Source organism: Eublepharis macularius, chromosome 3 (genome assembly GCF_028583425.1).
Source record: "Eublepharis macularius isolate TG4126 chromosome 3, MPM_Emac_v1.0, whole genome shotgun sequence".
NCBI classification, from domain to species: Eukaryota; Metazoa; Chordata; class Lepidosauria; order Squamata; family Eublepharidae; genus Eublepharis; species Eublepharis macularius.
Window position 1 is genome coordinate 51,756,942 of NC_072792.1, and position 21,488 is coordinate 51,778,429.

The 21,488-nt window shown below is 40.0% G+C and overlaps 1 protein-coding gene across 4 annotated transcripts; it reads right to left on the bottom strand.

Moving 5' to 3' along the window:
- Window positions 1-575: 575 nt before the first annotated feature.
- On the bottom strand, window positions 576-20,393 carry LOC129325912 (interleukin-1 receptor-like 2). Of its 4 annotated transcripts, none has more exons than XM_054973906.1 (12): window positions 20,307-20,393; window positions 18,734-18,850; window positions 17,562-17,625; window positions 15,096-15,354; window positions 12,864-13,050; window positions 9,648-9,810; window positions 8,019-8,084; window positions 6,073-6,196; window positions 5,128-5,264; window positions 2,984-3,127; window positions 2,253-2,402; window positions 576-1,699 (listed from the first exon to the last, which is right to left on the bottom strand). In XM_054973906.1, exons 3-12 carry the CDS (start codon window positions 17,617-17,619, stop codon window positions 1,308-1,310), a joined length of 1,680 nt encoding a protein of 559 aa, XP_054829881.1. In that variant the 5' UTR covers window positions 17,620-17,625; window positions 18,734-18,850; window positions 20,307-20,393; the 3' UTR covers window positions 576-1,307. The 4 variants fall into 4 exon arrangements, with proteins under 4 accessions (XP_054829881.1, XP_054829880.1, XP_054829877.1 ...); XM_054973905.1 differs by having other exon boundaries at window positions 18,734-18,939; window positions 20,307-20,384; XM_054973902.1 differs by lacking the exons at window positions 17,562-17,625; window positions 18,734-18,850; window positions 20,307-20,393 and having other exon boundaries at window positions 15,096-15,669.
- Between the last annotated feature and the right edge of the window lie 1,095 nt (window positions 20,394-21,488).

Consider the following 21,488-nt stretch of genomic DNA (forward strand, 5'->3'; position numbering starts at 1 on the left):
TTGATTTTGTAAAAAGAAAAAGATTATCGATAATAGAGTTGAAGGCTAAGAGCACACCTTCTAGGGATTTAGCATTGGCAAGGTTGTAATTTAATTGCAGTCCTAGATCACTGGACATCCAAGTTTGAATCTGGGACAAAGAGGAAGAAGTACAGTTTATCTTTTTGTATTGAGGGAGTTCAACTTCCATAGGTTGAGGGAAGGACTGTCTGTCTATGGCATAGCTTGTCCTAAGGGACAGTAAAATAGGCAAATGATCGCTTTCCAGTTACCAATAGAGAACTTAATAATAGAATCTCTCAGATCCATGGAGGATATTGCATAATCAGCTAATAAATGTTAATTGTGCACCACTGATAAATCAAAGATGCAGGTATTTTAATTTTACTCTTCAATTTCACCTATATATTTGCTACAATTTAACACAACTGACAAAATGTAAGATTTTGTTCCAGATTTAACTTTTTGGTAATTCTGCTGCTATTCTGTAATCGGTAAACATGATTAAATGAAATGTATCTGGAACACCTCCCCCCTAGAACTTCATATTTGTTTCTGGAAATGAATCATAAAAATATTTTCAAGATTATATTTAATAAATATAAAGTTACAATTGCACCAATCCATCAGGGGCCTACACATACACACAAAAGTAGGCTTCCATAGACATCCCTTGAATTGGTTTGAGAGTTGTTGTAAACAGGTATTCTATGTATAATTCTCACGATTGATCCAACAGTTATATAATGGTTTCAGTCTAACAATATATGTATGAAAATAGTAAAAAGTCCAGTAGCACCTTTAAGACTAACCAACTTTACTGTAGCATAAGCTTAAAGGTGACACTGGACTCTTTACTATTTTGTTACTACAGACTAACACGGCTAACTTTTCTGAATATATGTATGGAGCAGCCTGTGGAGCAAGTATGTTGCCCTTTAAAGCTAAGCCTTGTTGTCTATCGTTTTGGAAGGGAAGTTGGAGACCGGGTTCACCAAACCACTAAGCAGCAAGGTCTCAACTTTGTTCAGTCTGTGCATGGGCAGCCCTGGCTCTTGTATGGACATTCTGTTTGATTATAGCCATTATTTACATGGTCTCTTACTAAGGAACAGCATGGGAATTTTAAAAAATCCTGTTCAATACACCTTTATAAAATGTGTTCTTTCAGGTTTATTTTCATTTTAAAATAACTTACAGTGCTTATGTACATGAGAATACTAATTATGTATAAGTACATTTAGCAAATGCAAAAACATGAAAGTCCATTTTCTGGTGTCCAAAGGGCATCCATCAAAACACAAAAATCATCTTCCTATTGTTTGACATGTGTTGAGCGATGTTTCCACCAAAGGTAATTCTGAGAAAATCTGATGTCCTGGTGGCATTCGATACCTAACTTTTTTCCAGAATTTGGTACTTGGAGAATAAGATTGTCTCTCTGTGAGGTCCCCTTTCCACTGGATGGCTCCATGTTTTTGTTTAATGTATTGAATGGATTCTGGCATGTTACTGTAATCCTTGATTTTATCCAATTCAATCAAGATTACCTTCATCCCGTCATGAACAAGAGCATTGTATACAGCTATCTGTTGCTCAGGAGCCTCTTCTAATAATTTGTAGCTTGGTGATCCTGACTTTAAAATGATTATCAACCTTCTGCTTTGCTTAATAGTTTCATCAATAACACTGACCAGAGCTGTAAATTACAAATGATAAATACAAAATAAATTACAAAATAATATTATATCCTACAAAACAATCATCTACTGTAACAAATACGAACATTCTTGTAACAGCTGCTGGAAAAATCCTTGAATTTTGATCATTTGTGCTTTTAGAAATTTGGTACTGGGATCTAAGAATTTGAAATACTTATTTATCATCTATAAAGTAGTATTAATGTTAATAAACAAAAGTCAAAGGGTACAGATCCAGTGATATCATTTTTCATCTATACAGCACATAGCTGGTGCTTAAAGCTCATCTGAATTAAACAGAAATTTAGATACGAGTTACCAGTTGCAACACCAATGTTTTATTGGGTTGGCATATGTCTTTCCAAAGTTTACGTAGTAGTTTGCTATAAAATAATAATTATGTACTGTACACATGAGCCCCTGGATCACACCCCAAATGAAAATTCAAGATGGCTATTTTTTCAAGTCATCATTTAGCATAGATACAAGACAAAGATGAAATCATATTTTGTTTAAAAAGGTAAGACTAAACATGAATATATGAAGTTTTACCTTTTCCTGGTAATTCATCTCTACCCCATATAAATAGAGTATATCCACACTTTTTCTCCAGAACCTCAGGAAGTACTTTCAGTACAAAGCAATCTGGGTTGTGGGTTTTTGGATACAACACATATGCATCGTAGATCTTCCCATCTGCAACTGAGCAGCATAAACAAAAATTATTTGCAGAACTAAACAGTCTCAAATTTCAAGTATAGTATATATCGTGTCCTCTTTTAAAGCTACCAATTACCAGCCAATGGAGCTTGGATCATTATTTGAGTAAGTTATGAATCATCTCGATTTAGAGGTCATGGTTGCTGATTCCTTGTGTTTGTTTCCAGTCTCAGTCACTGCAATAATATTTTGAACTGTGGAAACTGCATGGGAGGGACTGGTAACGGGATTACTTATAAAGCCAACATCACCAATCCTTGCTAGTAAACAGAACACAAATGGCTGGAATGAGAATCCTGTCCATGAAGTCTCTAATGTTCAATTATTACAGACAGTATGAAAAGTGACACAAAAAAAGCATCAGTCACACCATTCTCATAACATAAACACTAGTCTCCATTCCTAGCAGTTACCAGCAGCCTTCTTACCCTGACATCTGCAGCAGTTGCTGCTATTTGCCACTGCCAGTCTATTTGTTGCAGTTTTTCTTCTTTGCCGTCTGGTTACAGATACAGCATTTATTTAATCCATTTACAGTAATTTAGAATGTAATATGGAACTACCTTTTTTATGAAGAAATGGATGACATGACTTTCGGTACCAAAGTATGATGTCAATCTTGAACAACAAGTAGATTAATACAAGAAGAGCTATAACGAATACCAGTGCAGCAAGACTTCCAACCAAGTATCCAATATAATGTCTAGCTGCATGAACAAACAAACAAAAATAGAAGTGAAGTCAATCAGGCATATCCAAAGCAGGCAAACAATTGTATATAACGTAAGTGCAGAGTGCAGTTACAACTGGAAGCCTATGGGCAAATCAATCCCATTGCCCGGATGCCACTTGGCCTTCCAAATGCAAAAGCGGTGCCCATGGCCCCCTAATGTAAAGTCAGAACACTTAAAGGGACAGTTAAGGCGACTGGCCCAGCAGTTTCGTATCAAATATTAGAACTGATTCAAAATTTGATTTGCAAACAATTCTATTATAACATTTAATTTTTGGAAATGTATATTCTTGTACATTGCCAGTACTGTTATGCACCCATGTTTTTATAAGCAGACTGCAATGAAACATAAAGATTACTTTTGAGGAAAAACAAGTTCCCCAAGAGGCACTGATTTTCCCACGATTCCCCAACCCCCAAACATTGCATTAATATGACACGGTATTCAATTAAAACAATATTTCTAAAATTTGTCATTATTTTCCCACTAAAACTGAAAGTATGGCAGTAGCATGACAAATTAAATTAAAATTTCCTAAATTTAAGGGCACTATCTAGAGCCATCCAGGCAAAATTAAGATTGAAAATTCTCAGTGTATTGAAAACAGACCTCACTGCAATTAATAGCACTAACTTACAAGTAAATACACCGAGGATCAGTGTGCAAGTTTCAATTAAATCAATGTTATTTAAGCATTTAACTGCCCAAAGGATTTAAGGATTCTAAATTTATATTAATCTGTATAAATGAAAAAATCTTTTGAGCTGGTATAAAATTCGAGATGAAACTGCAATTTAATGTTTGATGCCTTTCAGAACACAACAGTGTTTTTCCTGACATACAAGATGCTTCAGGTCTGATTTCAAATGCAATTGATATGATTTCCTACTTGCCAGAATAATGTCAGACTTACAATAACCATATTGGAGAGCTGGTGTAGTATAGTGGTTAGAGTGTCAGACTAGAATCTGGAAGACCCAGGTTTGAATCCTCACCCTGCCACAGAAGCTTGCTGGGAGACTTTGGGCCAGTCACACACACTCAGCCTAACCTACCTCACAGGGCTGTTGTGAAGATAAAATAGAGGAGAGGTGAATGATGCTTTGGGTCTCAAGCAAAAGTCCTTCAAGGCTTGGTGAAATAGTGGAGGACCAGCCTATGAGCTACATCCATTATTCTGAAATCTCAACTCTTAAATTATATTTAGTCACCACTGTCGAGATTCTCCCAACTTTGCCAACAGCGGGTTGCACGTGCTAGCCTCAGGCAGCTAAGTTTTGATAGGAATAATGGGAAATTGCAAGGTTTCAGAGCTTGACTTGAGGTATCAGGGATTTGGCCTTCTCAGGATCTTCAAGGAAGCAACAAGGATCAAGGTGAGGCTTGAGAGCTTGCTCTGCCCTGAGTCCATCAGGTTTCACTTCTGAGAAACCAGGCATAATCAGCCTCTTACCCATTCTCTGCCCCACCATGTCTTATCTGCCAGACACCAAGTTTTGGCTACATCCTTTGAGACTTAGGAATCTGAGACAGAAGATCTGGCAACCCTAGAACTCTGAAGAAGCCAGATTAAAGGTGCTTATTTGGGTAGGAAACTACCATATTTTGTTCAGCAACTGTCGGTGATTTCTGAACACACACACAATACACACAAATTAGTCCTATGCTTTGCTGCCTTGCCACTGCATCTGAGATATCCCAGATTATACAGAAGAGATATAGCTGGGAGGATGAAAGGGACTCCTCTTCCATCCTTTTGCCTTGGCAAACCACCGATAACGGCCAAAGCAAGGATATCCTCTTTGCATTCCTCTCCTCCAACCCTCCCTCCATCACCATATTTTCACAGGTCTCTAGTATTTCCATTTGGAAAACCTTTTATTTCTTTATTCCCTTTTAAGTCAGTTCACTCTTCCTTTTAAAAATATTTTTCACAGTTAAAACTTAGTATTAACAAAAACTAGATGACGTACTTGGTGCTTGCACTGTGATGTAAGCTGCTACTTCTCCAGCATAGCAGACAAACTGCTCGCCATAATCATCACGTTTCAGTTCTGTGATGTTCAGAGACACTACGGAAAGCTCTCCTCCTTCTGTGCGAAAATCTTTCCTGTCCAAAATGTAAACAGCACATTGAAGATCTGCACTGAAGATCCATTGTGCTCTCATGAATAAAGTATTGCAATCAGATACGGAAGGAGCTGGTGGTACTAACAAAAAGCTCAGCTATAAACTACTTGTTAGAGGTCACATATCAACCATATTCAGGGCAGACTCAACAGTACAAAAATTGACATGCTGTACTTCTCTCAAGGAACTGTACCCCTTCACTTTTTATATATGGGTGCAGCATACACGTGTCAACATGTTGGTAGCGTTTTCACTTTCTGAAACCAGGGAAGACTGCATCAATTTGTCTCCAGAAGAACTCTTTAAGCATTCAGCAGAAAGTTCTATGGTACATGAACGCAGAGTTTTACAAGCCTGCTGAGCCTGCCCATTGTCCCATGGGAACTGAAAGATACAGAACACTCTCCAAACTCGCCTGCATCTGCACTTCTCAGGAAAGATCTGCAAGTGGGAAACAAGTTGTTTTCCAGGGAAGATTAACTCTCATTACTGACCTTCCAAAGAAATTTGGGATTTCTGAGATTACATGAAAATCGCTGTTCTTTAGTATACGAACATTATATAAAGAGTCATGAATGCTAAACACTGTTCATTAGAAATAGTAATCCAAAATAGCTGACAGAACAATAAACTATTAGCATCCACTGAAATTGTTCTGATTTCTAGGTGTCAGGATTCGTTTTCACCATCTTGAAATTAGCATTCATTGCATTAAACAAAGAAGCAGGCCAGTTACCAGGTCATTTCTGCTTAATTTATTCACATACAATATAGGTATATATACTTACTGATAGCCTTCTTTAATTCTACCTTCATACAGTATATCAACAAGAGTTTTATTGACCTTCCAAGATATAGAAATAAAATTGTCTCTGAAAGTTGATACATTGCATTCTACAAACACATTGGATCCTGAAATGAAAATGGTCATTTGAAGACTTTAATATGTAGTTGCACAATACAATGAAAACACAGATATGTAACCTTTTTCTAAGATACTATGTTCTTGCAAGCTTTAACATACAATTTCCTTCCACTCAATGGTGAAGTATAACAGGCCTAGTAATATTAAATCCATTGTGGCTTCTTTCCTATTTTCAGCTCCCTGGGGAAATTCTTGATCTTCACTGTAGGAGTATCCTTCCCATATCTTTGTGGAAACAACTAAGAACCAAAAGTGATAGTGAGGATAGCAGAATACTTCTAGCACTACATCCACATTCACAAGCATATAGTGGAGTTGACCACCCAGTTTTCAGCCTGTTTGCATGTCCTGCCTGTATCTTGTGTGAGTTGCCAGAGAGCCCTAATCACTTGAATGCGAAAGCTTTGTTTGCCATTGCCTATTAATTCAATGAGGAGGTTGGAAAAGGGACAGATAGGGTTGCCAGCTCCAACTTAGGAAATTCCTGGAGATCTGGGGGGTGAAACCTAGAGAAACCTGGAGAAAGTGGGGTTTGGGGAGGGAAAAGACTTTGGCATGGCATAATTCCATAGACTCCACCCCCCCCCAAAGTAGCCATTTTCTCCAGGTGAACAGATCTCTGTGGCTTGGAGACTAGTTGTAATTCCGGGAGGGCTCCAGCCACTGCCTGGAGGCTGGCAACTGTAGGGGCAAGAGGGGAGATGGAAATAGGCCCAGATATTTCTTTGTGCATGTGCAAACACACATACGTGCATGCATGTGTGCATGCGTGAGAGAGAGAGATGGTACTAAGAAGTACCATGTCAGTCAGGCTCCACCTGGAGTATTGTATGCAGTTCTGGAGGCCTCATTTCAAAAAGGATGTGAAGAAATTAGAACAGGTGCAGAAGAGAGCAACCAGGAGCCTGGAGACCAAGCCCTACAAGGAACGACTGAGAGACCTGGGAATGTTCCGTTTGGAGAAGAGGAGATTGAGGGGAGACATGTTTGCTCTCTTAAGTATTTAAAAGGCTGTCACTTAGAGGAGGGAAGGGAGCTGTTCCTGTTGGCAACAGAGGATAGGACTCAGGTTTAAACTACAGGAGGGAAAGTACTGGATAGACATTAGGAAAAACTTTCAGGTTAAGAGTAATTCAGCAGTGGAATCACCTGCTTTGGGATGTGGTGGTTTCCCCCCTCGTTGGCAGTTTCAAGGAGCAGCTGGACAAATACTTATCGGGGATGCTTTAGGCTGTTCCTGCATTGGGCAAGGGGTTGGACTAGGTAGTCTGTAAGGCCCCTTCCAACTCTATGATTCTATGAAATGAGGGCACAGGAAGCCCAGAGCAAAAAACCCAGAGCAAGTTAATAAACATGGGGTAACAAATTAAAAAGCAACGCAATAAAACATTAGTTCAAGGAGCTCTAAGTCACAAAAGCTTGTGCTGGAATTAATAGCTAGTCACTGGACTCTTATTTTGCTGCTTCAGACTAACATGGTTGCCCATCTGGAATTTTCATCATGGCAAGTAAAGAGCTAGAGAGAATGCTACAGGATGCAGAGAGAATGGGGGTGGAACAGGGTAAAGTTAGGAAATGGCGGGTGGCTTGATCTGTGGGAAAATGAAGAATGAAAGCAACAGAAATGGGGATGTGGCATAGTGCCATGGACTCAGACTTCTAACATGACTTTCCAACTCTCAGACTAATATTTAACTAGACAAGACAAAACAGGTGATCTGGTTTTTTCCCCCCACGTTTCCCTCACAGTCGTCATCTAGCTATAGATACATAGATCTGTATGTAAAAAATACAAAGAGAGAGTTTTACCAAGTTCAGCTTCAATCGTATTGTTTCTTGGGTACAGAATCTCAGTTCTCTTTTTCTCTGGACTCGCTAGCAAAAAAAAAAAAAAGCCAATGTTTTTTTTTTAAAAATATGCCTGTACTTGGAAGTTCAGAAAACAGGATCAGCATATAATCCCAACAATATAGGGCTTTAAAGAGTTCAGAGCACATAATATGAATTCACTCAGTAATCCTCACAACAAACTTGTTGTCTGTGTCATTACTTCATCCAAGTACAATCATACAAAAACTCTTGCTGAAGGCCACCTATTCATAAGAGGCGAGTTTTCATCAGAAGATTTATAGCCTTGTCTCTTATGTACTGTTACTGTAATATAAAAAAAATTGTATCTTTCCCACTGGAATGGGCAAACATTCCATACTGTCACATTGACATAGCCCACAAACTTGTTAGAATTGTGAGAATACCAATTCGTTTACAAAGAAACTCCAAAGTAAAACTCACTTGCAATTGCACAGCAGTGAGAAAGGTGGAAACAAAACTGCAGGAGGTGAGAAATATAAACAAATGGAAAGTCATTTCATGTCAGTTCACAGAGAGGTCAAATTAGGTGCGACAGGGAAGCAGCAGGTATTATCCATGTGACTGCCCTATTTGTGCAATAAGCAGGCAAAGAAGACTATTGTGTTATGTGAAAACCTACATGTGGATGAGGTCAGTATTGAAGCTGTCCACAAGATTCAAGCAATGGAAGAGAGGAATGTGTGAAGAAGGCAATCCACTGTACACTCCTTTCCCTATAAAGAAGGTCTGCCTTATACGAGCAAAGATCAAACCAGCAAATCTGTGGGTCTGTTGCGGGGAGACTGACAGGGGAATGCCACAATGTTGTTAAAAGCACTGAATGTGAAGGTGACACTACTACCATGTCCCAGCAAGCCACTGTCAGTCACTTCCATAGTAGCAGACTTCAACTTCCCCAGCAAAATTCTTCACTGCTCCCTGCTTGTGATGTCTACCAGAACTTACTAGCAGAACAGCTTTTCAAGGGTCCCCTGAGACCATTTAGCCTGCACCCAAAACTGTGCCTGAATAACAAGATGGGCGGTATATAAATTGAATAAATAAATAAAATAAATAAGATAGGAACAAAAGAGAAAAGATTTCAAGCAGGGAACCCAGCTGCAAGTGTAAACGAAAATAAATAAAAAACCTGATACTTGCAACCAACAGCTCAACAGGCCAAATAAACATAGACCCATATGTATTTTACATTGTTAATGATGCAGGTAAGGTTGATCTTGTTAGATCTCAGAAGCTAAGCGGGGGTGGGCCTTGGTTAGTAATTGGATGGGAGACCTCCAAGGAAGGAGGGCTGCAGAGGCAGGCAATGGCTTGCATCCAAGAAAGATTTCTCTAGTTGGAAGGATTTCTGCCTGCAGAACATGATTTTCTTGCCTCCCCCTGCAATGCTGCCCCAAGAACAGCATGGGGGATGCATTCTGGGCTGCAGCAGGAGGGGGAGGCAAAGAAGTCATGCTCCTTGGGTGGAAATTCTTCCGTTGAAATTGTTCCGTTGGATCCAATCCAATACCTAGGAGTGTTAATGACAAAACATTACCAGTGAACTAACAAAGTGCATTCACTTACCTACAGCGATTACAAAAATGCTTCTTGAAATGTTATATTTATTCCCCTCATAAGTGTATGTGGCTTTGCATTGGTACTTTCCAGAATCATTTGAATTCACATTGTTTATTATAAAATCCTCGCCATAGAAGACATATCGTTGCCCATCCAGCTGCTTACATTCCTAAGTGCAACCAAGGTAGTTCTGTTTCATCATACACAGCATGTGAAAAGAGGACACTCACAATTAAGTCACAAGATATTTCCTACAGACTTCTGCTTATCCTAGACAAACCGCAGTCATGATTCACTAAAGAGTGGAAAGCAATAAATGAGACTGTCCTTCTGTTTTATATTGCGGATAACAGGTGGGCCAAATCCACATTACTTCTTTTTTTCCGTGTTTTCCCCGCATTCTCCCCGCAATCCCGAGTGCTGGTCACATTACCTCATTAAACAGACGCATTTCATTCGCATTTCTCCCGAATATGTGGTCACAGTTTTTCAACGGGAGTTTCACGGTGGCCGTGAACGGTCCAATGCGCAATTTACGCGGTTTTTTTAAAAACCACCCCCCTTCCTGTCTCTCCGGCCGTTCCGAGAGTTCCTATTGGCTGATTCAACTTGCAAGTGCTCCGTAGTCTGCAAAAGACTGTTTTTGACTTCATAGCATTGGATTTATTGATTATGCTGTTTCTGGTAGTTTGAAAAATCATTTTGGGGTGAATCCATCCTCAGAACGGACTCGCAAAACTTCCTTTTTAACTGTTTTTTATTTTTTTATTTTATATTACTGTAATATCGAAATTACAGTGAATCAATCATTCAAAATAAAGAAAACAGTCGCTGCCGAGGGCCGCCCCAGCGGCGGGGCTGGAGGCGCTGGGAAGCCGGCGGGCTCATCACTCGCCTCCTCTCCCGCCGGGGTCAAGAAGGTGCCCAGCAGACCGAGTCGAAGCCCAGGCACAGCTGGAGGCTCCCGGCTCAGAGCGGAGAAGGGACTGGCCAAGGCATCCCCGGCTGAGCCGAACGGCGGGGCTTGCAGGGGCTGCCGGGACAGCAAAGGTGGCTTGGCCCGTGGGCTGGCACATCCGCGGAGGGGGGCTGAAGACGAACAGGGGTTTTAAAAACTGCTGCCCCGGCGGCGGGCTGGGGATGCCGGCCGAGGAGACAGCCGCGTCCCTCCAAGCCTCTCTCTGCAGTGAGCCAGTGCTGCGCTGCCGGGGGGCGAGGATGCGCTGCGCTGCAAGGCGCCCTCTCCACTGTGGGCGCTCCGGCTCAGGCGCTTGCCACGCAAAGGCCCAGCTCGCGGGGCGCCTGCCCCTGCGAGGTCGCCCGCCCATCAGCGCGGCGGTCCGCGGGAGGGGAGGGGGCACAGCCTTCCCCCCCTTGGGGTAAACGGCCCTCTGGCCACCAAGCCGGCTTGACCCCGCAGGCGCTGCCGCTCCAGTCTTGGAGAGGGGGGAAGGGGGAGCGGACGGCTGGGTGGCGTCTCGGCACGCTCCACTCGCACAGACATGCAACCCGCACCTTTCAAACAAGCCTTTCAAACTGCACCTTTCAAACCACCTTTCAAACCAGCCTCTTCATCCAAAGTGACTGACCGGCCTGAACCCGCCCAAAGCTTGGCTTTGTGAAATTTCAGTAAAATTTGAGCACTGAACTGTCCTGCATAGGAAATGCCCACGAAAGCTTCCCGCATGCTTCAAAATTTCCAAAAAAGAAACGGAAGAGCCATCAGTGCTGTCAGTGGGGGAAAGAGAGGCATCATTATCTTCAATGATGTTTCTTTATAACACAAGATCGAAATAACGGAAAAGTGAGCTCAAAAAATTTTTTAAAAAATGGGCGGGGAAAAAAGGTCCCGCCCAAAAAAGCAGTTTTCGAGCAGCCGTGTGTCCGGAGGGGCGTGCGAGAAAGGCGGATTGGAAGCAGGGATGTGAACGAAGAGGAAAAAATCACGGATTGGAAGCAAACGGAAGATATCCGATAAACATGCAGGTAATGGGTGAATGTGGATTCGACCGTGGTTTGGTCTTCTCACTTTCCTAGCATGTTCCTAATGGGCTACTCTCCTACCACACTGGCAGTGTTGCAGGGCCTTGGACCCATTCAATGGCTGGGTCCTCCAACTGGAGCCACCCAGGGCTGCTCAGCCTGTTCCTATATCCATGTCCAGTGTGCTCCTGATGAACAAAATACCTGTTCAGTCAAAAAAACCATACACTATATTAGAGTTCTGAAAAAAAACATTTCACTGTGACATTTTTCCTTGCAAAGTAACCTGGCCACATTCCATGAAGAAGAAGAAAAGGAAAAGCAGAAAGGCATGAATGATTTGTCATTAGTCTTCTGATTTTCTCTTCTGTGATGATATAAATGCAGTGTATAGGTTTATCGTATATACTGAAATTACCTCATGTTTCCATCCCTCCCTTCCTCCAAGGAGTTCTGAGTAGTGTACATTTTGTCATTATGAGAAGAACCCTGTGAGCTAGGTTGAAGAAAAGTGATTGGCTGAAGACCTCCCCAAAGATTCACAGCTGAGAATTTGACTCTAATCAAAGCCTCATATTCCAGACTCTACAGCACAATGGCCTCCCAATATAATGATAGTGATCTACATACCTAACATGTAGGCATCTTGAACACATGAATCAGCTCAACTATAGCCATGTTCACAAGCTATAGTGAATGTGCATACAATTCATGCACATGGTACACTTGATTTTTCTTTATACATGCATGAGTAATTTTTCATGTTACATTAAACACCTGTATAATTAAACATGCAATTTAAACTCCACATTTATCTAGGTACTAATCCCCAGTTTCATTTGTGAAGTGAACACACATTGGCTCTTTCTGACAAATGGATGTATGTGTGTTCACTTTAACATATGAACAGGGATATCTCAAAAGAATTATATGGAACTACCACCATGAAACGTAGTTCCAGCTGGGGTAGTATAATGGCTATGAGACTGAACTGTGAATCAGGGAGTCCCTGGTTCAAATTTTATTTTAGTCATAGGCAAACCACCAAAATTGTCCTGCAAATCCCTCCTATGTTGTTATTACAAGAGAAATGCAGGTTTGGGACTCCACATACTCCCCTCATAATCCTTAGGAATATTGAAACTGCTAACAGAATTTTCTAACATTTTAATGTTTAGAATGTTAGAACAGAGCCAATGATTTAATGCCATAGAGGGGATAATTTCATTATATCCGTACCTTATACCAATGAACTGACAAAGCATTCATATCTTCTTTAAAATTGCCCAAGGCAGGACACACAATCTTTGCATTTGATCCTATTGGTATCTCTTGCTCATAGAAGAGTTCATCATGAAAACATTGGCCGTCGCTGTTATTGAAAACTGCGACCCTCACAACACTTTTGTAACATCTTGCCGACTCTCTGTAACAAAAAAGGTAATGTTAAAATGTTTTTATAGAATGCACATACAGATATGAACAAATTACCAAAGAAAATACATGCTTCAAGTAAGGGGTAATCATGATACTTCTTCAATAATCAATAAATTAATAATTGGGTACACTTCCAAAGGTACAGCAGTAGTTGCCTTATTCCTGTCTGCTAGCAGCAACCTTCTTCTCAGGCAATTCAACACACGCAATGGGCGTTCACTTTTCTAACATTTTTAACTACAAGTTCTATGGACACCAAGCAATTTGTGGGACAGATATTGGGCTGAATCCCACAGATTTTTTTCTGCTAATGCTGGCACCCGTGTAAGAAGGAAGGCTTTCCCCAATCTAAGAGGCATGAAAAACTTCTTGCATCACTGTAAGGTTCCTTCATCTGGAGAAGACTGCCAAAGTTAGGGGTCCTACTTTTTGTGATTATATATAGCAGAATGGTGCAGAAAGTTCTACAAATTCAGAATCATCTAGCCTTCACATATTCCCAGTTATCCCATACCACTTGTCTCTAAAACCAAGAGGTTAACTTGGCACCCCCATTATATAGACATGAAACTGACATCTGTTACCTGACACTTCCACAATCAGCTTGATTCAACTTGCATATACTCCTTGTGGAGTGAGATAGCTGAGCAGACAGATTAATGTTCACCTATACCCAGTAATGTTTTTATTTACCTACCCAGTTTTCCCCATCTATTTTTATATCTTCCTTATATATCTGATATCAAGCTTATAGAGCTTTGTTAAAATTGTTTTAGTTTTACTTACAATTCTACATTCTTCCCAACCAACTCTTCCTGACCAACTCTCGAAATACACTTTGCTGGAATTTACAGCCAGAAATATGAACTTCTGTTGCTCTTTCTTTTTTAGCTAATTCTAATGAAGCTTTTAGCATTAGAACAGGAGGCCAGAAATATAGGTACCTTCACTTTGAACAATAAAGAAGCAATTATTAGCATGCTTCTACCATCAACTTCAGCCGCTTCTCTAATCCTTCTGTGAAGAAGTCTCTTAAAGGGTCTAAATATACTAACCAATCAAAATTAAAACATATGGGGTTGGATCCAGTGCCGTGTTTCTGTGGGCACAAGGAGATACGAGTTTTTATTGGTTTTCCCCTCCCACAGAAGCCCCCAATGCCCTCTGAAATCCTGTTACTGTAGGCCCTGTTCCCTTGAGGAGGCAATTTGGGCCACCACATGAAGGGATGAGATGGATATACATCACAGGTGAATGTTCTTGCACTTCCAAAAACACTACACTGGATCCAATCCAAACTCCTAAAGGATTGTCTACAACTATGCAACTAGGACTGATTCTACTAGCTAACTCTATATCCTGTTGATTCTATGCCCAAGAGGTAATTAACATTGCAATTCTATGCAACATTTCTCCAAGCTAAACCCATAGAGGAGCAGCCTCTAAATTTCTGTAACAGTTCTCATTTGAAGATTTTTGCATTGCAGCTCCAACGGTACATTGTGGAAACTTCCAGGTTATTATCCTAAGTCCTATAATAATTGGTAGGGTTTCTCAACAATCTATAATCATTAAGCTTTTTGAATAATCCTGGTTTTAATAAATATTACTATAAAGTTGGAAAGTTCTGTGAAGAAAAAAAGGAATGTGTGCATCCTTTATTCAAACAAATGGTTCATACTTAAATCATTTGTACTACCACAGATGAGCAATTATGCTGAAAACAGACCTTCGTACCAAATTGCATTGTTTATTAAATGTCTCAGTCATTGATCATATTGACTTACACTATGTGTGTGATCCACCTTGAGTCTCAGTGGGAAAGGCAGACTATAAATAACATAACATAAATTCTACCTAGCATCTTTCTTTAAACTGGAGCATTAGTCTCGAGTCCTGAACTATTCTAATAGAATCAATGGCCAAAAGAGAGGCACTGAAAATTGTACATGCTTCTCTGACACAGAAATTCTCACTGGGAAAGCAAAATCTATCTCCTCCCCAAAGGCAACACAGATAAAAATGAATCCTGACCGTAGAATACATGTGTAGAATCCAGAATCTTGAAAAATTGCAGAAAGAAACCAGAGCATGTTATCATGTTGATGTATTCTTGAATCTGTTTTATTAGTGATGGGCACTTCACTTCCATTTCTATACCACTTCAAACTATAGGTCGTCTGATTAAGATGAAGTATTTTGTCCAAATAACAATCAATCCCAACAGGTTGTCCCACTATGACAGTTTCCAGGCCAGCATTGTACACTTCTTCATCCCGAACTGTACATGTCTCTACAGAGAGAAGGGGAAAGTGAGTTAAGATGTCAAGTGAGAATTGCTTGGCTCTTTCAAGAGAAAACAACCCCAGGCAGCCAATATATCCGCCGTATGCAACTAGATCCACACCTGGCTGGGCACCATGTCTAACATTGCCCATTCTTATTCCAGAGACATTGCTGGAGCCAAGGCGCCTGCCAGCTTCCCTCAACTGTTACATTTCCTTGAGCAGCCATATTCATAAAGCCACTGAACTCAAGTGCTGCTCTTGCCAGTCTACAGATAACAAACAGAATTAATTTGGAAAATTTGCAAGTCTTTTGCTGCAGGGTTCTGGATACTTCCTTCTGCAATACACTTAATTTTGACATTGGCTGAATCCACACTACCTCGGAGCATCTCAGCGTTGCGCTAAATGTTCGCTAAACACCCGGAAGTATAGCGTCTTTCAAGCATGATTTCTGAATCGCGCTAGAAAGATGCTATACTTCTGGGTGTTTAGCGAACATTTAGTGCAACACTGGGACGCGCCGAGGTAGTGTGGATTCAGCCATTGTTTAGGTGTAACTTTATCGTTTCAAAAATCTCAACAGTAGCTTAAAAATCTCAAGTTTTGGAATAAAGTAATGCCCTTCTAAGCTTATCAGCATAATAACCACCAGGCTAGAAAGGCACTGACCGTTTTATGCTTTATTTTTCTATTGAACTATAAAAATTAGGTGGAATGGCGTGGTTCAGTGAGAGCATCTGCTTGGCACATTCAGCCCCTGTACTGCTAATTAAAAGGATCAGGTAGAAGTTCATATGAAAGACCATTTCAAAGAGACCCTGAGCAGCCAGTACCAATCAGAGTGGATAATAAAGACTTTGATAGACCAATGGTTTGATGCAGTTTAAGGCAGCTTAATGTTTTTAATTACATTCAATGTTATCTGTATAGCAAAAGTATACTTTTATTGGCTGCCTGCCACACATAAAGGTTAAATTTATCCTTGCATAGTTTTGATTCTGCATGGTAGTATCTACAGCAGTTCTTTCTCTCATCGGCACAATCCAGGAAATAAATAAATAATAAACATTACAAACAGCTAATGCAACCTGCACAGCATTCCAGCTCCACTTTTAGGTTTGATAATGGTTCGGTCAACACTTCATTAAATAAGTACAGTTTCCAAAATAGTCGCTTGGTATCTGGAGAGGTGTTTCAAGGAGTACATCGTTCCATTGACCTTTTCTCTGCAAACTACAAGTTATACACCTAATCACAATTATGGGCAATCAGCTCGACACCAGAAACAACATACATGTCCAACCATTCATAAGGCTGTTTTTCTTTCATTGCTCCTTCATCCTGTAAATATTAGAAATGTAGCACAGAAGGGACAAGAAAGGCAACTGGTACAAACTAAAATAAAAGGAAGTGAACCATAACAGAGAGACATTGACATCAATGTATCATAAAAATCTCAGTTGTGGAAAATCTTTGTGTTTTGAAACCTAACCTAACATTTACAGAAGACAAGTGGCCAATGACAGTTGGTGTTTATTCATGACTTGTGTGAAGAGATAAAGCATTCCAATATTCTCAAGTTTAGACCTTATAGGCAGATTGTATCTCAAGAATTTGAACTTTGACTAACCTGGGACTCTGCCCTGAAAAGTGCCTGTTTATGCAATCCCAGAGTTGTACTTACAAAGCTATACTCCAAAATGCCACCCCCATAAATTAACCCAATAGCCAAATATATTTTTCTCAATATTTTTTAAAGTCCAAAGATAATTGTAGAGACACCAAACTGTACACCACACACAGCACCATAAACTAAGCTCATTTTAGAAGCTCAGAGCTAAAGCACCTGATCATCTAACTGGAGCCAGTTTGGTGTAGTGGTTAAGAGCAACAGGACTCTAGAGAGCTGGGTTTGATTCCTCACTCCTCCGCTTGAAGCCAGCTGGGTGACCTTGGGTCAGTTACAGCTCTCTCAGAGTTCTCTCAGCCCCACCCAACCTCATAGTGTGATTGTTGTAGGGATAATAATAACATACTTTGTAAGCCTCTCTGAGTGGTGTTAAGTTGCCCTGAAGGGTGGTATATAAATCAAATATTATTATTGTTTAAAATGTTTTGTAATTATCTAATCTTCCTCTCTTTAAACAATTGGAATTTTTTTTTACAAAGGCTTATTACTTCAAGTTTTAATTGTCTGAACTGCGTAACTTACCTGATTTGAACAAACAGAAAGACATAAACATAACAGAAAGCCTCAGTGTGGACTTCATGATTTACTACATAGAAGAAAGAGAGGAAAGGGGTCAGTTATGCCACCCCATTTAAATTAAAGTACATGATAGTACTTGTTTTTACACTACCCACCATTAACAAGGCTTGATTTTCCATTATTGTGGACCATTGCATACCATAAATAGAAGAGACAGATTAATAGCTTGCAAAGACTTCTCATGAAGAATAGAAATTAAGTCAAATACAACATCATTAATATACCCTATGAAGGGAGGTGCTGTTTCTGTAGAAAACATAGCCCCCTGCTCATTGAGAAGGACAGAGAAACCCCTGCGAAGCTGATCATTAGTAACATATGCACAATAATGTTCGGCAATTATTTTTTTCAGTACAATACTTCTGACTTTTGAGTATGACCAATTAAAAACCTGAGTCTGTGTTTAATTATTTATCATGTACCATGATTTTACATTTTAGTTTAACTTTTAATTTGAAATTGTATGTTGGTGTTTGCTTTTCTGCTTGTTTATGCAGATAATGGGTCCATTTTTGGAACCTGAATGGTTTCATTTCCCTTTTTGGTTTTGTCAAGGCTGATACAAATAAGCCTATGACAATATACTTATGCTATAATGAACTGATAGGAGGAAATGCATATATTTCAACAGTGCTGTACAGACTCAGGGTCCTCAGGTCCTTCCCAGATATTAAAAAAAACATTATTTAACTGCTATGATATTTAAATTTGTTTTTCTAGACCGTATTCCTAGAGACTATTATAACTAAGTCCCTATTGCAGTTCTCACAAGATTTTAAAATATCTAAGTCTTTCTAAAAAGAGAAAAAATGGAATATGGGTTGGATCCAACCAGGTTTTCTTCTGGCCACCAAAAAGACTAGGCTGGGGAGCATGGCACCTGCATGGACAAAAGGCATGTAGGATCAGGAGGACTTCTGGGATTCCCCTAACAAGGAATGGATGAGGCTGACTGGATTCAGCTCCTACATTAATTAACAGGACAGACTGTCACATGAATGAGTTCAGTACTAAATAAGAACACTGTCTCTACTTAAATGCACTTATTTATGACATTTCTTTCTCATTTATTGAACAGTTACAGCTTTATAAGTTATAAAGTAAATACCACAAACCTGAATATTGAAATGTTGGGCATAGACAACCAAGCAGCTACAAAAACTCTGCAGCATTTCATGATGAAACACCAAAGACTTCTTCCCAGAAGAATTTTAAGCCAGACTTGATGTCCTCTAAATTGTAATCCATCCAAAGCAGAGGATCAGTATTTTTTAAAAAACTTGAAAAAGTGTTTCTTCAGTGTTTTCTTTCCTGAATTTATCTACAAAGAGGTAATATCTTCAAATATCCCTGTAGTGTATTTAGATTTTAAAATGCTTATAATTCCCTTCACTTTTTACAATTATGCTAAGGAGGAAAAATGATGACTTTTTTACAACTCTTCACTGCAACAGATCTGCCTGTCAAAACAAAAGAATAGTACACAACACATCCTCATTGTAAAAACAGTTGATTCTTCAGACCATGTGAAACCAGCTTCAGTAACTGACACCTGCTATACCTCTGATTGTATAATTCTTTCTGCCTAATGAATTTGCTAAAACAGGTTCCATCAGCATCCTACAAGTCAGAAGTGGAAAACAACAGACAGGAGTTATTGCAACAGCTTCTTACAGGTTCAACCAGTTTCCACCTTCAAAGAAGAGGGAAGTCAGCAAGACTGTCACACAGCAGTGTGGAATAATTGAGACACATAAATCAAAAATCTAAAAGGAGCTGCTTCATCCAAAGTATTTTTCGGGAACAGAGCGAAGATGTTTGTTCTGTAAAGAAACTGGACAAAAGACCTTCTGAAAGGAGACGTTAAAATGCGGTTAGCTGGTATGCCTTCATACAGGAAATACTACATAACACACATGGTTGGGTCAGAATCCACATTTCTAAACTTCTGGATGGACTGCTTGTGACTAAACAAGTGGGGAGATGCAATGACCTCTTTAAGGATAGGAACATTTGGGTTAGTAAAATGAAGTTATCTAGTGTAAAGAAGCCATGTATTTGGGGGAGATTACAGGAAAAGAACAATATCTGATCCTGGGACAACAAAACTATGCCAAGTAAACATCCCTTTACTTTATTTGCTTCATTTATACCCCACCGTTCTCCCCAACGAGGTCCCAAAGCGGCTTATGTCATTCTCTTCCATTTTATCCTCACAATAAACCCTCTGAGATAGGTTAGGCTGAGAGAATGTGACTGGCCCAAAGTCATCCCAGTGAGCTTCCATGTCAGATGGGGGATTATAACCTAGGTCTCTCAGTTGCCAGTTCTAATCACTACACCACACTGTCTGACAATTCACTATTCGTAATCAAATCCCTGTTTTCTTGCAATCTAAGAGAAGGCAATATCCAGAAAGCGATTGTTTAATTAAGAAAAGGGACTTTTAAAAAAGTCTTGCATAAAGCAGCATAGAATTTCTACTTCCTTCACCCATCCCTCCCAAGTCTAGCAGGAATCCTACAACCACACCAATACTCAGAACACCTGGGCCCCACTCCACACAGTTGCATTTACTGAGCTACAAATTAAATTAACCCAACAGCTGCCACAACTAGATCTATATGAACTGTGTGCCATTGCAGTAATGAGGGTGAAGCAAGGGAAGAACAAATAATGGGAACTTACCAAATGATCACAACTTGTTTCTCAGGCCTTCTGTCATTTATCAGAAGTCAAGGCAGGGGCTTTCAGTCTCAACTGATCACATCTAAAGGAGAACTGTGAAGCAAGACAGTTTGGAACAGTTCCTCAGTCTGACCGGGAGCGGTAGGGAGGAAACTGAACCTGAGGATTATGTGGGAGGAAGCCAAAGAAAACACTAAACCAAAGTGGAATGTAGTCAAATGCGGAAGATCTAAAATACAAATGATTCATACTTGCAAAACTGAACATCATATTCTAATACACTTTCTACTCAAGCCTAAATTAGCCATTATGCGTGCCATGGACCCAAATATCACCCAGATTATATGTTACATTTGTGATGATCTCCAACTCCAAATCTGTATCTTAGTGGCTGTCAGTAAAAGTTGGAATCCCCAGTACACAGTGACTCGAAATAATGCATTGAGTAATGTTTGACATTAGGACAGGAACAGATGGGAAGGTTGATACAAGACTAGAGATGGATCAATGTCTTTAAAAAGTTGGTTCTTCTCCCTTCCTGATAGTTTAGAAAAATACAGAAATTAGTGCAGGGACTGAAATATACTCAATACTTATAAACCATTGTATCCAAGAATTAACGATAAATGCTGCCAGTATTAGAGATGGAACTGCAAACTTCTTGGTTGTAGCTTTCCATTTCCATGATCCCAAATTTGGGCAGCCCAATTAACTCATTGTCCTGACCTCAATAGACCAGGCAGGCCTAATCTTGTCAGATCTAAGAAGTTAAGTAGGGTTGTCCTTTGTTAGTAATTGGATGGGAAACCTCCAAAGAAAATGAGGGTTGTTATACAGAGGCCACTGCCAAGCAACGGCAAACCACCTCTGATAATCTCTTGGGGTTGCCATAAGTCAGCTTCCACTTGACTACTTTCCACCACCGTCAGTTTGTTCAGTACACTAATAGTGTACAAACTATGCAACAAACAATGCAATCCTATGGAGAGTTACTCCAGTCTAAGCCTATTGAAGTCAATGGTCTTAGACTGGAGTAACTCTCCATAGGATTGCTCTGTAAAGTCTCCTACCACTTATTTTGTATCTGCTGCTGACGAGTAACCTTCTTACTTGATGTGGCTCAAAGAAACAGTTGGGATGGGGGGATGTGGGAACAGAAACAGTTGGGATGGGGGATGAGTG

Bases quoted from the DNA above. Each gene is read 5' to 3' on its own strand.
- LOC129325912 (XM_054973902.1), bottom strand. From the start codon at position 15,499: ATGGGCAATGTTAGACATGGTGCCCAGCCAGGTGTGGATCTAGTTGCA. The intron at 8,085-9,647 runs GTAAGTGAATGC...TTTTTTTGCTAG, and splicing joins CATTTTTGTAATCGCTGTAG to CGAGTCCAGAGAAAAAGAGA. The intron at 6,197-8,018 runs GTAAAACTCTCT...TTTTCATTTCAG, and splicing joins TACGATTGAAGCTGAACTTG to GATCCAATGTGTTTGTAGAA.